General features: G+C 52.1%; 1 protein-coding gene across 8 annotated transcripts in view; it reads right to left on the minus strand.

Annotated features, from left to right (window-relative positions):
* Positions 1 to 1,678: 1,678 nt before the first annotated feature.
* The window catches only part of ARHGAP32 (Rho GTPase activating protein 32), a 172,876-nt gene continuing 162,229 nt past the window's right edge, over positions 1,679 to 12,325 (minus strand). For all 8 annotated transcript variants that reach the window (XM_061476053.1, XM_061476050.1, XM_061476051.1 and 5 more), the window contains 7 exons: positions 11,849 to 11,994; positions 10,022 to 10,223; positions 9,198 to 9,343; positions 8,181 to 8,255; positions 6,930 to 7,784; positions 5,382 to 6,280; positions 1,679 to 4,274 (listed from right to left, as the gene is read on the minus strand). In XM_061476053.1, the coding sequence (XP_061332037.1) occupies positions 2,025 to 4,274; positions 5,382 to 6,280; positions 6,930 to 7,784; positions 8,181 to 8,255; positions 9,198 to 9,343; positions 10,022 to 10,223; positions 11,849 to 11,994 (4,573 nt within the window). In that variant the 3' untranslated portion in view covers positions 1,679 to 2,024. The remainder of the gene's footprint in view (positions 4,275 to 5,381; positions 6,281 to 6,929; positions 7,785 to 8,180; positions 8,256 to 9,197; positions 9,344 to 10,021; positions 10,224 to 11,848; positions 11,995 to 12,325) is intronic.

Here is a 12,325-nt window from a genome sequence, read left to right on the forward strand (position 1 = left end):
TACTCAACAGTGGACTCACTTGGTGCGCTTGCACTGAGGAACCCGGACAGGTCAGCCCTTCCCTATGGAGTCAGCTAGCAATGCGCAACGTGGCTCACCTCGTGGCCCCTTTCTACCTATTCTTGTCACTTTTCCTCCAAAGAAAACATTACAAAACCCTGACCCCTCTAACCTGGTGATGACTCCCAAGGAGATGGTGGTAACCTGGCTCACACTGCTGCTTTTTCCTTTATCCCATTCCCCCCCACTGCTGCCAGATTCAGTTCTGTAACACCGCAGAACCACTCTTCTCAACATGATGTTTAAACCAACAGCACTGCACAATGAAACAGGACCAGGAGGTGGTGCCACTGCAACAGCCCCAGATGGGGCTACATGATGAAAAAGAAGTTAAAGGCTAGGTAGCAACTAGAAACAGGCTTTCCTTGCGATTTAAAACAGCCATGGAAGTTTTGTTCTATCATTGTGAGCTTTAACAGCTGTGTGCTGACTGCAGAACCTCCAGGGTTTTAATAAAACATTTAAGAGATTCAACACGGGTAGAAAAGCTCTTCCTTCAACCACACGGAACAGGAATGGCCTTGGAATTTCTTGGTGAACATGTAAAAAGTAATTCAGTCTCAAGTATTGCTTGCAAAGCCCTGCTTAATGAAATGGATGTGCTTTATAAGGTGAGGTTGTAAGGCATCCTGGGATGCCCATTTTTATTCTCTTTGACAATATGGAAAGCTTTTAAATACCTAGGACAACGTGGTTAGGGTATTAAAGAGCGCACTGACCTTCTGTCCCTACTGCTAACTGAACACTGGTATGAGCTTCGATTGCAATACGGGAGGCAATGCTATTTCACAGCACACAGACAGCACGTAACTAACTCTGTATGTGCCACAGCTTCACAGGGATCCCCCTGCCAACACAGAACTTAAAGGTTACAGAAAGCCATGTCCTGGAGACCTTCCTTGAGGTCAACAGGAGCATTCCCTGATCTAAGAGCTGCAGAATCTGGCCCGGGGCTAATAGCTGGTCATGCAGGTAACTCCACACTTACACAGTCATTCCCAGCTGGTATGTCTGGCTCCAATTTACAAGCTGGACAGAACGCTTAAGAGACTTTATAGTATTGTTTTGTAGAGATGATGCTGTCTGGCCAGCCACTACACAGCATCACATTGCCTGGACCGGAGACAGCCTAGCAGTAAAGAGGAATTGGCATGAAATGGGCGTGCTGTTCCCAAGGGGTGTGCATGGTTTGGTGTGGTTTTGTGTTGTTTCTTTTGGTATGCGAAATGCAAACTGCCCTACTTGGCTCCCATAGAAATTGCAAGTAATTGATTTCTTGTAGTCAGAAACAGCTTGGAAGTGAGCAATTTAGACTGTGTGCTGTATTCTGAGCTTGCTTCAGAGCCTATTCCACAGGCTTCAAGTGAAAACTGGCTCCCACCCACTTCAAAGCAATTGAAATGGATCCACGAGGCCTAAGCACTAATTTTCAGGGGAGACCTCAGCATTTATCAGGAAAATACTTGGGAATTCTTCCCCCCCCCATCCAGTTCTTGCTGTGCAACCTTGTGGGGGGGCAGAACATTGGTTTTCCAAGGCCTGTATGGAGCCCCTTGCTGAGAAGCTGGCAGTGGGAAGGGAAAAGAGCTGCATGCACAGTTCCTCATGCATGGGGGAGGACGTGGCGCTAACTGCCAATGGCAAAGGTGGGGAAGGACAAGCATTTCCTCCCCTCCCTGCCCCAACAGCATCTCTTTCAGCTCTGCCCGGCCTCTCTGGCAACGTCTGTGTGCCAAGAGCCTGCCCTATCATTCCAGTTGTCTCAAAACTACATGGAAAAGCTCTATCTCTACTACATAAAAACAGTGAGTGGCGGGGCTGGGGTGCTGCAGGGGGGTTTGCTTTGCTCATCGGGGCAGGATTGGTTTGTGTTTGTGGGGTTTTTTTCCATCACTGAAAAAATAAAACAGTCCACTGTCCAGCAGAGGCTGCTTAGACTCTATCCCACCTTCCCCCCCACCAACTCACTCGACGTGGACCTCTGTTTCAGGCCTCTGCAAACACAGCTCCGTCGGGAGGAAGGCTCCCTGGCCGAGCGCCGTGGCGTAAGTTCTACTGTGCACATGGGTAAAACTGGGGGGCACAAACCCCCCTCCTCCAACATAGCCCCCTCTTTGGTGCTGAGGCATGGTATGGTAATCCTCCAAATTATCATACTGGGACACCACAGTCATAGTGCTTTGGCGTTTCCCAAGGGTTTGGTACGGGTAGAGCAGGGCTGAGTCCCTCTCCATGGGGTCGGGGTGCTGCATTCTGAGGCTGTGGCTCCGTTCGGGCTTGGGCGGCGGTGCCATAGGGGAGGCAGCGTGTTCCTCTTCCTTATAGCAGTCTCTGGAGTGTTTCTCCATGGACGTGGTGGGTCTGCCTCGAGACCTCTCCAAGTCTGGCCTGTCCTCTGCCAACCTCACCTCCTTGTGGTTCAGTCTCAGGGTCTCCTGGTTCCCCGGGATGTACTTGCTGCCCGCATGCTGGTAACCGATGGGCTCAGAGGGCTCGGGGCCACCTTTGGGCCTGTAGTCAGGATAAGGGGGCCCGTTTTTGGGTTCAGAAGGCTGCCTATGGCTCGCTTCCTGCTGCAAGTGTGTCCTGTGTTCGTTTGTGCTGCAGCCTGGCTCATGAAGCTTCCTGTTCCGGATGCTGCTCTGCTTCTGGGGAAGGGATGGCTTCTCTGACTGCCCATTCCCGTAGGCCCCGTGGTAGTGGGCTCTCTCCAGCTCTGGCTCAGGGTGCTGCATGTAGTAACGCTCCTCGCCCTCGGGCGTAGCTGCTTTGGCCGGGTACCTCCCCTCCTTCCCTTCTGCCACGGTGAGGAGGCCAGTTTTCCCAGGATCTGACTTGCTGCGCAAGTGTATCACATCCAGTCCTCCCAGATCCTCCTGCAGCAGTGGGGCCACGTTGTCATACTGGGACATCACCGGCCCTTTCACCTTCTGGCGCGTGCGGCTCTCCCGGCGAATAGACTGCATGCGGTACTTCTCCATGTCCTCCAGGTCCCAGGACATGTACATGTGCTTGATGTCTGGGGCAGGTGGCACGTCTCTGCTGATGAAGCTGTGCTCTTTGCCTGCAAGGTGGCCGATGAGGCCACCCCGAGGGTAGGCTGACAAGCTGGGGTAGCGGTACAGGCCCTTGCTCTGCAGCCGTGAGGCATAGGAGGCAAAGTCTCGGCTGGGCAAGGGGTGGAAAGGCCGGACCCGCACGGTGCTGTAGGGATCCAGGTCGTAAAAGCTCCCATCAGCAGTGGTGTAGTAAGAGGATGCAGAAGAGCTGGAGTAAGGGCTGTACCGGTAATGCACCCTCCCGTTCTCAAAGTAAGGCTGCAGCTGAGTTACGTGGTAGTCGGAGTGGGGCTGATATGGCTTGTACTGATAGAGGGGCCGCGGGCAGTACACTGGCTCATCATCCGGAGGGACCTCGGTCCGTGAAATGGGAACAGAGCGGATAGCGGAAGCAGCAGGGGTGGGCACGTGCAGCGACTGGACCCTCCGGATTGTGGGGTAGGGGGGAGCATCCTCGGCATAGCCGGCGCTGCGCAGCCCCGTTGGGCTCACGGAGGACACAAACTCTCTGCGAGGCTTGGAGTGCAGGGCAGAGGTGCTCTTCCCTTGGGTGGTGTAGGTGTTGTAGCGAGTGCCCGCGGACGCAGGCGTCTCGGAGCGAGGAGGGTAGGCTTGGTGCTGGTCGGGCTTGCTGTGGTACATGTGCGGAGGAACGCTCTCGGGCCTGTACTGGTGGACGGAAGCTGGCTTGTGGTGCAGGTAACTGTCTGGACCAGAGGGCTCGGGGATGCTCTCTGGCTTGGGATGCGGCACGTACACGGTCTGCAGGGAAGCGTGCTTGGGAGGAGGGGGTGGTGGTGGCGGCGGCAGCAGGGCTTCCTCCATGGAGGAGGCCAGCATGGAGGAAGAGAGGAAAGCGTGGTAGTTGGAGTTGTTGATGGGGTCTGCGTTGTTCAAGTGCATGGCGGCAGCGATCTTGCTCTCCAGCGTTCTCACAGGTGGGACAGGGGGTGTGAAGCTGTAGGAGGGGTGAGTAGGGACGGACTCAGACCGCAGGTGCAGCGGGGGAGCCCTCGTCATCTCCCGAGGCTTTTCCACATGGCTCTGGTGACCCGTGGGCACAGAAGAGGAGGAGCAGCGGGTGGTGGAACTGCCTTCTGGGACAAAGCCAGGCGTGGGCTCCGGTGGCTTCTCAGGTGTGGCTGTGGCCCATGCCTACAGAGAAAGAACTGGTTAGACACAAGTCTTCCCCCTCCCGTTCTGTACTTAAAATCATAATGGATTAGTTCAGTTTAAGTTCTGGTTTGCTCTGGAGAGCTGGTGTGCCTCTGGAAAAGAGGAGATGTGGAAGCTCCCCCACTCTGCAAAAGCAAGGGGCTGGTGGTGCCTCTGGGAGGTGTTGGGACCCATCACAAGTGGCAATCTAGGGCAAGGGGAGAAGCTGTCTGTCTATAGCAACAGGTTGAAACTTCTCCACAGTGTTTTGCTTACAAATACACTTAGTCAAATGAAAATGCACCTGGAATTAAACTCCTCACACCCTGGTGAGCAGATCAAGGGATACAGCAGAAACCCCTCCTTTAAACGTGGCTATGGTGCTTCAGACAGGCTGCAGCAGCTTGGATTTCTGACTGGATGTCCAACCCTCATGCAAGGAATCTGAGGGCATAGTCAATCTCAGTGCAGAATCCTAGAATCCCAGGTTAGAAGGGACCTTAAGGATCATTTGGTCCAACCTTTCAAGGCAAAGCATGACCTAGACTAGATGTCCCAGCACCCTTATTTTGGAGTGCCCAGTGTTGGGGAATCCACCACAGGAGAGGATGCAGAAGTTCTCGCTTGGTTCTGAGCACTTCTGAACTAGCATTCCCTGTACCAGTTACCCCAGCAGATACCTTTATTAAAGCTCTTAAAGCCAAGGGGAGCAGTTCAGTTTGGATATAAGGAGGAAGTTCTTTACTGTGACGGTGCTGAGGCGCTGGCACAGGGTACCCAGAGAAGTGGTAAATGCCCCATCCCTGGCAGTGTTCAAGGCCAGGCTGGACAGAGCTCTGGGCAACCTGGTCTCGTGTGAGGCATCCCTGCCTGCGGCAAGAGGTTGGAACTGGATGAGCTTTAAGGTCCTTTCCAGCCCAAACCATTCCATGATTCCGTACTGGGGTGTTCCTGAGGAAATCCTGCACTGCCTTCCTCTAAGCCTGGCTCTGGTGGGATTCCCAGTATCCTGTGACTCCCCTGCCTTGTGCCATTTGGCCTCCCAGAGCTGAGCCTCCTACGATTACAAGCCCATGTGAGGCTGGGGCGGGGGGAACATGCACGTACCTGACTGGAAGCACTGGGTGCTTTAGTGGAGGCCACCGGCACTTGTCCCGTTGCTGCCTGGGGATCGTGGCGCTGTGCCGGGGCGGGCTGGCTGCTGCCCGGTGCTGTACGCGGCGCTGGCACCACCACCTCTGCCTGCATCGTGGTGGCACCCGCCGGTCCCCGCTGAGGCTCAGCTGCTGCTGTCTGGATGGGTGCTAAGTACGGCAGGGAGGCCGGGGTGCTTTTCTCCCCGGCACTTAGGACAGGAGGAGACTGAAGCTTGTCATCAGCTGTGCAGATGGGAATGTGGTGCTTGTCCCCAGCCCCACAGGTGCGGAGCTGGGGCTTATCTACAGGCAAGTCTGCTGCGGGTGGCTCCCAGTCAGGAGGGTGGGGGGGGGTGTGATCCCAGTCCCCAGCATGGGAGGAGGGGAAGTGGTCTTGGTCCCCCGGTTTACCAGGATGGAAGCTGGACTGCTCCTGCTCTGCATCTCTGCTGCCAGGCACGTCCCCGGGGGTGTGGAGAGGTGGAAGGGGGTCCTGGCTTCCAGGTGCACCCGGTGGGTGGTTCTGCTCCCCGGGTGTGCTGCTGCTACCTTGGAAATCCTGCTCTACTGGTGCACCCGTCTGGAAGTGAAGTCGGCTCTCGGGCAGACCAGTATAGAGGTGGAGCTTGTCTGGAGCACCGGCAGAGAGATGGAGCTTTTCTAGAGCTGTGCCAGCTTCAGCCTCTCCATAATTTGTGCTTTCAGCATGAGCATCTCCTGGCCTTTTCTGAGAGTGAGCGGACGCTTGCTGCGCAGACTCGGCTAACGCTAGGGCCAGCATGCGCGCCGCGTTTTTCGGAGGAGGAGGAGGGATAAGAGACACAGAACTGACGGGAACAGGATCCTGGGGGGAGTCGAGGGCAACTGCTCCTAATGGGGGGAAAATCGAGAGAGAGAGTTGATTTGACGTTACCCAATAAGGAGAGTGACCTAAGCGTAATGCCTACTATAGAAAAATAGATGCTTTCCACACTTATTCACAGTGGCCGTTCCTTCTGGGGTGAAACACGACTCAGAGCTCGTGTCTCACAATGCAAACGCTGCTCAACAGCACAGCAGTTCATCACAAAAAGGGGGGGGGGGGAAACCACAAGAGATTGTCTAAAGGCTCCTCTTGCATTTCTAGAGAGGTAGGAAGCAGAGAATGAGACACCCTTACACAATTTTGATCATAAGGTTTTAGGTGCGAAGGTCCCTTCTTCGAGTGTTGGCAGACTTAATTTAACAAAGAAAAGTCTTAGGTGGTCTATTGGCTGCAATGATTTAGAAGGACATGCTAGAGATTTTCATGTATGACAGGATGGGGGGGTGGGAAGCGGTATATGGAGTACTATGTGATTTGTGTGATGTAGGGAGAAGGCAGAGGTTAAGACCTTACTGATCTGCATAGCCCTGGCAAGACACTTGTGATCAGAACTGACGGGCAATCCCCTCTCCTAAAAGGCACGCAGAGAAGGACGTTTCTGAGAGCAGGTCCCCTTTGGAACTTAAAGAAAGAATGGAGGAAAATGCACTGTACCTGGCTGTGTGTGTCCAGTGGGTACAGTCTTATTCTGACTGCTTGACATTGGTCTCTCCCCTTCTTCTGGCAACTCTGCTTTGCCAGCAGCCACTAGCTGCGTGTGCTGTAGCTCTTGATGGGCTCCTTCCCCTGCTCCTGTTTCACTGTTTTTCAGGGGCAAGGACATCTGGGTTGGGGACCTGTTTGTGATTTCAGTCATGCCAATCCCTTTGCTCCAGCTGGAAGCAGAGGAGTTTCTGGATGTGACGGGCACTGCCCCAGTGGCTTCTGGCATGCGGCTGGGCAGCGCGAAGGAGACGGGTTCTGGTGTAGTCAGTGGTGGAGATATGATGGGTTTCCGGCCCATCTTGGGTGAGAACGTGGGGGGTTTGCAGCTCTTCTCTTCCGTGGGGCTCAGGTCCAGAGTGAAGAAGGGACTCATCTTCTCGTGGAAAGGGGAGACTGGCTCGGAGCTCGTGGCACTGCCTGGTGTCTGCGACTGGCTGCCTGATTCTACATCTTTCTTTAGTAGGCTTGGCTTCTCCTTATTTATGCCAACGGACTCCAGCAGGGACGTACTGCTATCCAGGCACTCGGACTCTGCTTGGGGTGGGCTGCACTGAAAAGACATCGGGTCAAAATCCAGGCTTGCGACTCCGATATCGGGTGGGCTCAGGTCAACATCTTCAGCAGACCGAGGAGAAATGAGGGCAGGAACGTGGATGAGCCCCTCATCCCCATCGCTGTCATCGTGGGGAAGGTTGTCATAAGAATTGCAGCGATTCATGTTTCCCAAGAGCTCTCCGTTGAAGGAAGCAGACAATGCATCGCTACTGGACCTAGGTCTTCTGGGCCTAAAGAGTTTAGATTCACCTAGAAAAGGATAGACAGAAACGGGTTTGTGTCAAACCTTATTGTCCACGAGGTGATGGTTTGGTGGTCTTTTTAGTCTTAAGGCGGTGTGCAAGATGCTCACCCGCTCAACTCTTACACTGTAGTTAGCAGTAGCTCTTTATTGTGCTTGCTCAAACACTCTGGTCTGATTTAGTCTGGAGCTAAGCTGTGTGCACAAGCAAAACTAGTTTAAGTGTGCTGTAGAACTAAGGCTTTCTCTGTGATACCCATCTGTGTTGGGCAGCAGTAAGCTGCTTCATTAGTTAGCAAGTCCAGCTTTTACTAGAGGGCTGGAAATGAAAATCAGCAGTCAGTAATGCCAAACTGCCTTTTTAAACGCACACAGGTTAAAAGGGCAGGTCCAACTCGTCTTACCATCCACAGCATGCAGGGAGGTGAGTGATTCTTCACTCTTAGCTGAGCGAAGAGTCCCGCTGTCTCCGCGTCCACCTGAGGGAATGCAGCAAGACAGGGAAAGGCTGAGTTAGGGAAGTGGTTTATATCTGGCCATGAAACCCACAAATGGGTTTCCAGCAACAGCAACAATAGTGCTTGTTTTAGAGACCCGGGAAAAGTAACCCACCTAAATAGTAACTGCTGCAGATGACAGGTTGGGAAACAACCCTGCTGTCACTCTGCTGCAGGCCCTGTCTGGATGTACCCATGGTAATGGGCTGGCTGCTGCCAGCAAACAAAACCCCTTAAAAATGGGGAAGAACGTAACATTTACACAACTTGTTTGATGAGCACTAAACAAGTGTGACTTCAGCACTCTGAGAGGACAGCCATAAGGGCATTCATAGCATGTGTTTGTTATACTACAACAGTCTCAATCTGGAAATGGCACCAGGTAAAAGATGGGATAAAAGTCCTCACTAGCCCGTGTTTAGGGATTTGTGGTGCGTTTTACCACAAGAATATCTTGTTGCTATTATAAATCGGGAAAGAGACAGTAAAGTATACACGGAAAGGGCTGAGAATTCACCCTATGTACGTTGGATGTGGCTATAAACAGTTGTTGGGTGCCGCCTCTAGTTACACTTTGGGGGTGAAGGTGTTTGTGGAGAAGTGACTTTACTTACTCTAACTGCTGTCTTGTGAGAGCAGCAAAGGGAGACAGAACTGATTATTTCATAGGAAGTGTCATAAGGAATTACTCAGACTCATTACAGTGGTGCCCACATATGGTCTTTCGCAAGCTACTCTGAGGAGAGCACTAAGAGGTGCGTGCTCTAGATGTGAGCTAACGTGAGATCCATTTAGGAAAGAGAGCGGTTAGCTGAAGGTGTCATGCACGACTCGAACGCTAGGAGGAGATAAAAGCACACTGCAAATCTGAAGCATGCCCTGCTCGAAAAGCCTGCGTTTTGGGAGCTGCATCTGCAGCCTCACCTGCCAGGGCTATGGCTTTCATTTCCGAGGGCTCGCTGGGATTGCGCTGCAGCTTGCGTTTGGACACGGAGGAGGATTTTCCCAGGTTGAAGAAGGAACGCCAGCTGCCAACTGGAGACTTCTTCATCTTGCTGGGAGGCCTCTTCCTGGAGTGAGGAAACAGGGCAAGCTGCTCTTAGCTCCCATTACCGGTCGGTTGCTATTAGCGCTGTCTGGTTTACTGAGCTTAGAAACTCGGTCTCTTTCCAATAGCTGAGGATGTTTTTTGTTCCTATAGCTCAGCCCAGAGGTGTTGCTGGGTAAATTTCTGGTGTGGTGCAGGTGAGCTAAGCCCCATTCTCCTACAGCACGGCAGGGAAGGAGTGGCTATGAACTGTGAAAGCATCCCTTGCTGATGCTGTAAAATCACATCTGCCTCCTCCCACTGCCATCGTACCCATTCAACTGCTCCATTTTGAGCAGAACCTGGATTTGTTCCAGGCACTCAGTCCTGAAACCTGGAAACTCCCCATGTTTCCAGGTGTTCACCCCACTTACATGTCAGTGTGTGTGACTAGTACAGGTATCTCTATGCATAACACACAACACGGCTTTATACATGTAATAACCTTGCTGAAGAAGTGGCAGTGGCACAGAAGTGACATGGCTAAACTGAGTGCAGCAGACAGCTGATCTGAGCTGAATCCTCACAGAGTCCAAAGCAGGTGGAAAAACTGGCTACATTCCTCCAGGTATGATTAGTGTAAGTCAATACTGGCACGTTTTTGCTGTGATAAAACCCCAAACCAGTTATAACACGTGCTGGAAAGGAAACTCGTCCCTACCTTTCGGATGGGAAGTCTATGACTGTGTGGAATTTCCCCTGTAAAGCTGCAGGGCCTTCTCCCACTTCGATGTATTTGCTGTCTGCCACGATGGGAGAGTTGATCTGGGCTTGTGTCCGTGCTTGGGCTTCCTCCAGTGTGAGCAGCTTGGTGGAAGGAGAGGACACCAACAGAGACTTGGGCCGTGATAAAGAGCTGTGCCCTACAAGGGAAAACCACAGGCAAGAGGAGAATGAGAACACAGCAGTACGGAGATCAAAGCTCTGCTCTGTGTGTCTAGGGAGGTGCTGTGTTTTCCTAAAGCTTTGTTATCGCAGCCACTGAAAGACGTGGTCAGAGTAACCCTTTTGTTAGGGGTATGGTTATGGCAAACACAAATACACATAACTGAGAGCAGCTCAGTTCCTTTTAAGAAGCAAGGAGGTTAGAAACCCACATGAACGTAAGCCTTCCTTAAGCTTCACCTGCATGCAAAAGCCTGTAAAGAAAGCTATGGGTTCATTCTTACACAGTTTTGGTCAGCCCCAGGTTCCACCTCCTGGTGCAACAGAAGTGCTGTGTGTGAGTTAAGGGGTCAGGGGGAAGGATGCCATTGCATCTACACCCTGCTTGGTTCCTTCCCTACAGCACCCCAGCTCTTGTGCAGTGTATGTGTTTGTCAGCTGTAGATGCTATCCCAGGTGAAGTTTGGGTTCCAGCTCTCTTTGTCTTACCTGGAGTGGCTTAAAGCAGGCTTGGGAATACCACTTTCACCTCTCAGGGGTGGAAGTGGGTAAGAAGCCATGCTCAAAGCCAGGCTCCTGGAAGCACTGAAGAGATGCTGCCTTGCCTGCTCTTGCCTCATCTGCTGTCAAAGAGCCTGAGCCATCTCCCTGCCAGTTTTGTGTCAGAGCACACACTGACTGTGAATGACCAAGTCACTGAACAATTAGCTGAATTTCCATGGTCCACTCTAAGCCTGGATAATTATTTGGCTCTGATTCTTAGTGTGCTTATCTTGCCCTGGCACTGCTCAGCTTGCTGTGGCCTATTCCTGTTCAGCCAAGTTAACCTCTGGCTCCTCTTGACTTGAAACTGCCTTCCAGTAGGAACAGAAGCCGCACTTGGAGCAACTCTGCTGTCTAAGAGGAGTTGTTTAAAAGGGGGAGCAGTAAATACACTGGAAACCCAACTATCTGTACCCCACAGCTGGTTGTACCTGCAAAGGATGGGTACGTTTCATAGGAAAGGCAGGTTATCAAAGCTGATGGTACAGGCTGACTGCTGCTTAGGAGTAGTAACAGCTCGTGGTACCCAAGTTTGCTGAGCTAACAGGGAGTAAACTTCCTTGATGCAACTCTGCTCCTTTTCAATGGAATGGGCATACTTACAGCAGAGGCCAAAGCACTCCCTGTTAAGTTCCTTACTTAATCTGTATTCCATTAGTGAATACAGAAAGCTTGCTTTAAATTGCTTGGTTTCTCTTTGGTGCTGGTGAGGCATGGTGTGGTACTGCAAGGCAGGTCGAATGGACGTGCAGGAGCATCCTTGAGGATGGTTTTCAAAAGAAAGGGAAGGGAGCAAGGGGTACACAGATTTAGGAGGTTACTTACAATTTCTCAGTGCTAGAACATAAAAGCAGCCGCCAACCATTAAAGATGCATGCTTATGTGGAGCATCCTTGGCTTCTAGGAAAGGTGCTAACAGCAGTTTCTAACACCAGGCTGCATTTGCCTGGAAATCTGTCCTTTACCTTATAGAACAAATGCATTTTCAATGTCCCAGATGCCCATTAAGTGCCTGCTACCTCTTTTGATCAAGGTGCAGCTCCTAGAGGAAGCCACTCACCTGCTCCATCCCGTATGACTGAGCTGAGCTTGGAACTGAAGAGGACATCCACGTGGTTCAAGATGAATTCCACAACCACTGACTGGATGCGCACCTCCATGAAGGCAGCGGTTCCACTGAAGCAGGCAGACTCTATCTGCTTTGATCTGAAGAGAAGGCAGAGGAAATGAAACACCAACAGCCAGAAGAACACTTGGAGATGTGCTCCTTGTGGGTAAGGCTTTGGCACGTTGTGCCTGGTTCCTCAGGCAGGACTTCAGGGGCAGGGATTGTCTCCCACTGACCCTGCCCAGCCAGTACCCCAATATTCACAGCAGCAAACTCAAACAAGACATCATTTGACTGCTTGGGGGTGAAGTGCCAGCAAGGAGAAAAGAGCTTACCCTAATTAAGTGTCCACAGGGGGAATCTATGACTCAGGTTTCTCACATTTCTCAGGCTGGACACAAAAGCAGTCCAGGAACCAGTACAACAGGG

This window comes from Pezoporus flaviventris, unplaced genomic scaffold, assembly GCF_033815535.1.
Source record: "Pezoporus flaviventris isolate CSIRO_AGI_PZ_B2104156 unplaced genomic scaffold, CSIRO_AGI_Pfla_v1 ptg000093l, whole genome shotgun sequence".
NCBI classification, from domain to species: Eukaryota; Metazoa; Chordata; class Aves; order Psittaciformes; family Psittacidae; genus Pezoporus; species Pezoporus flaviventris.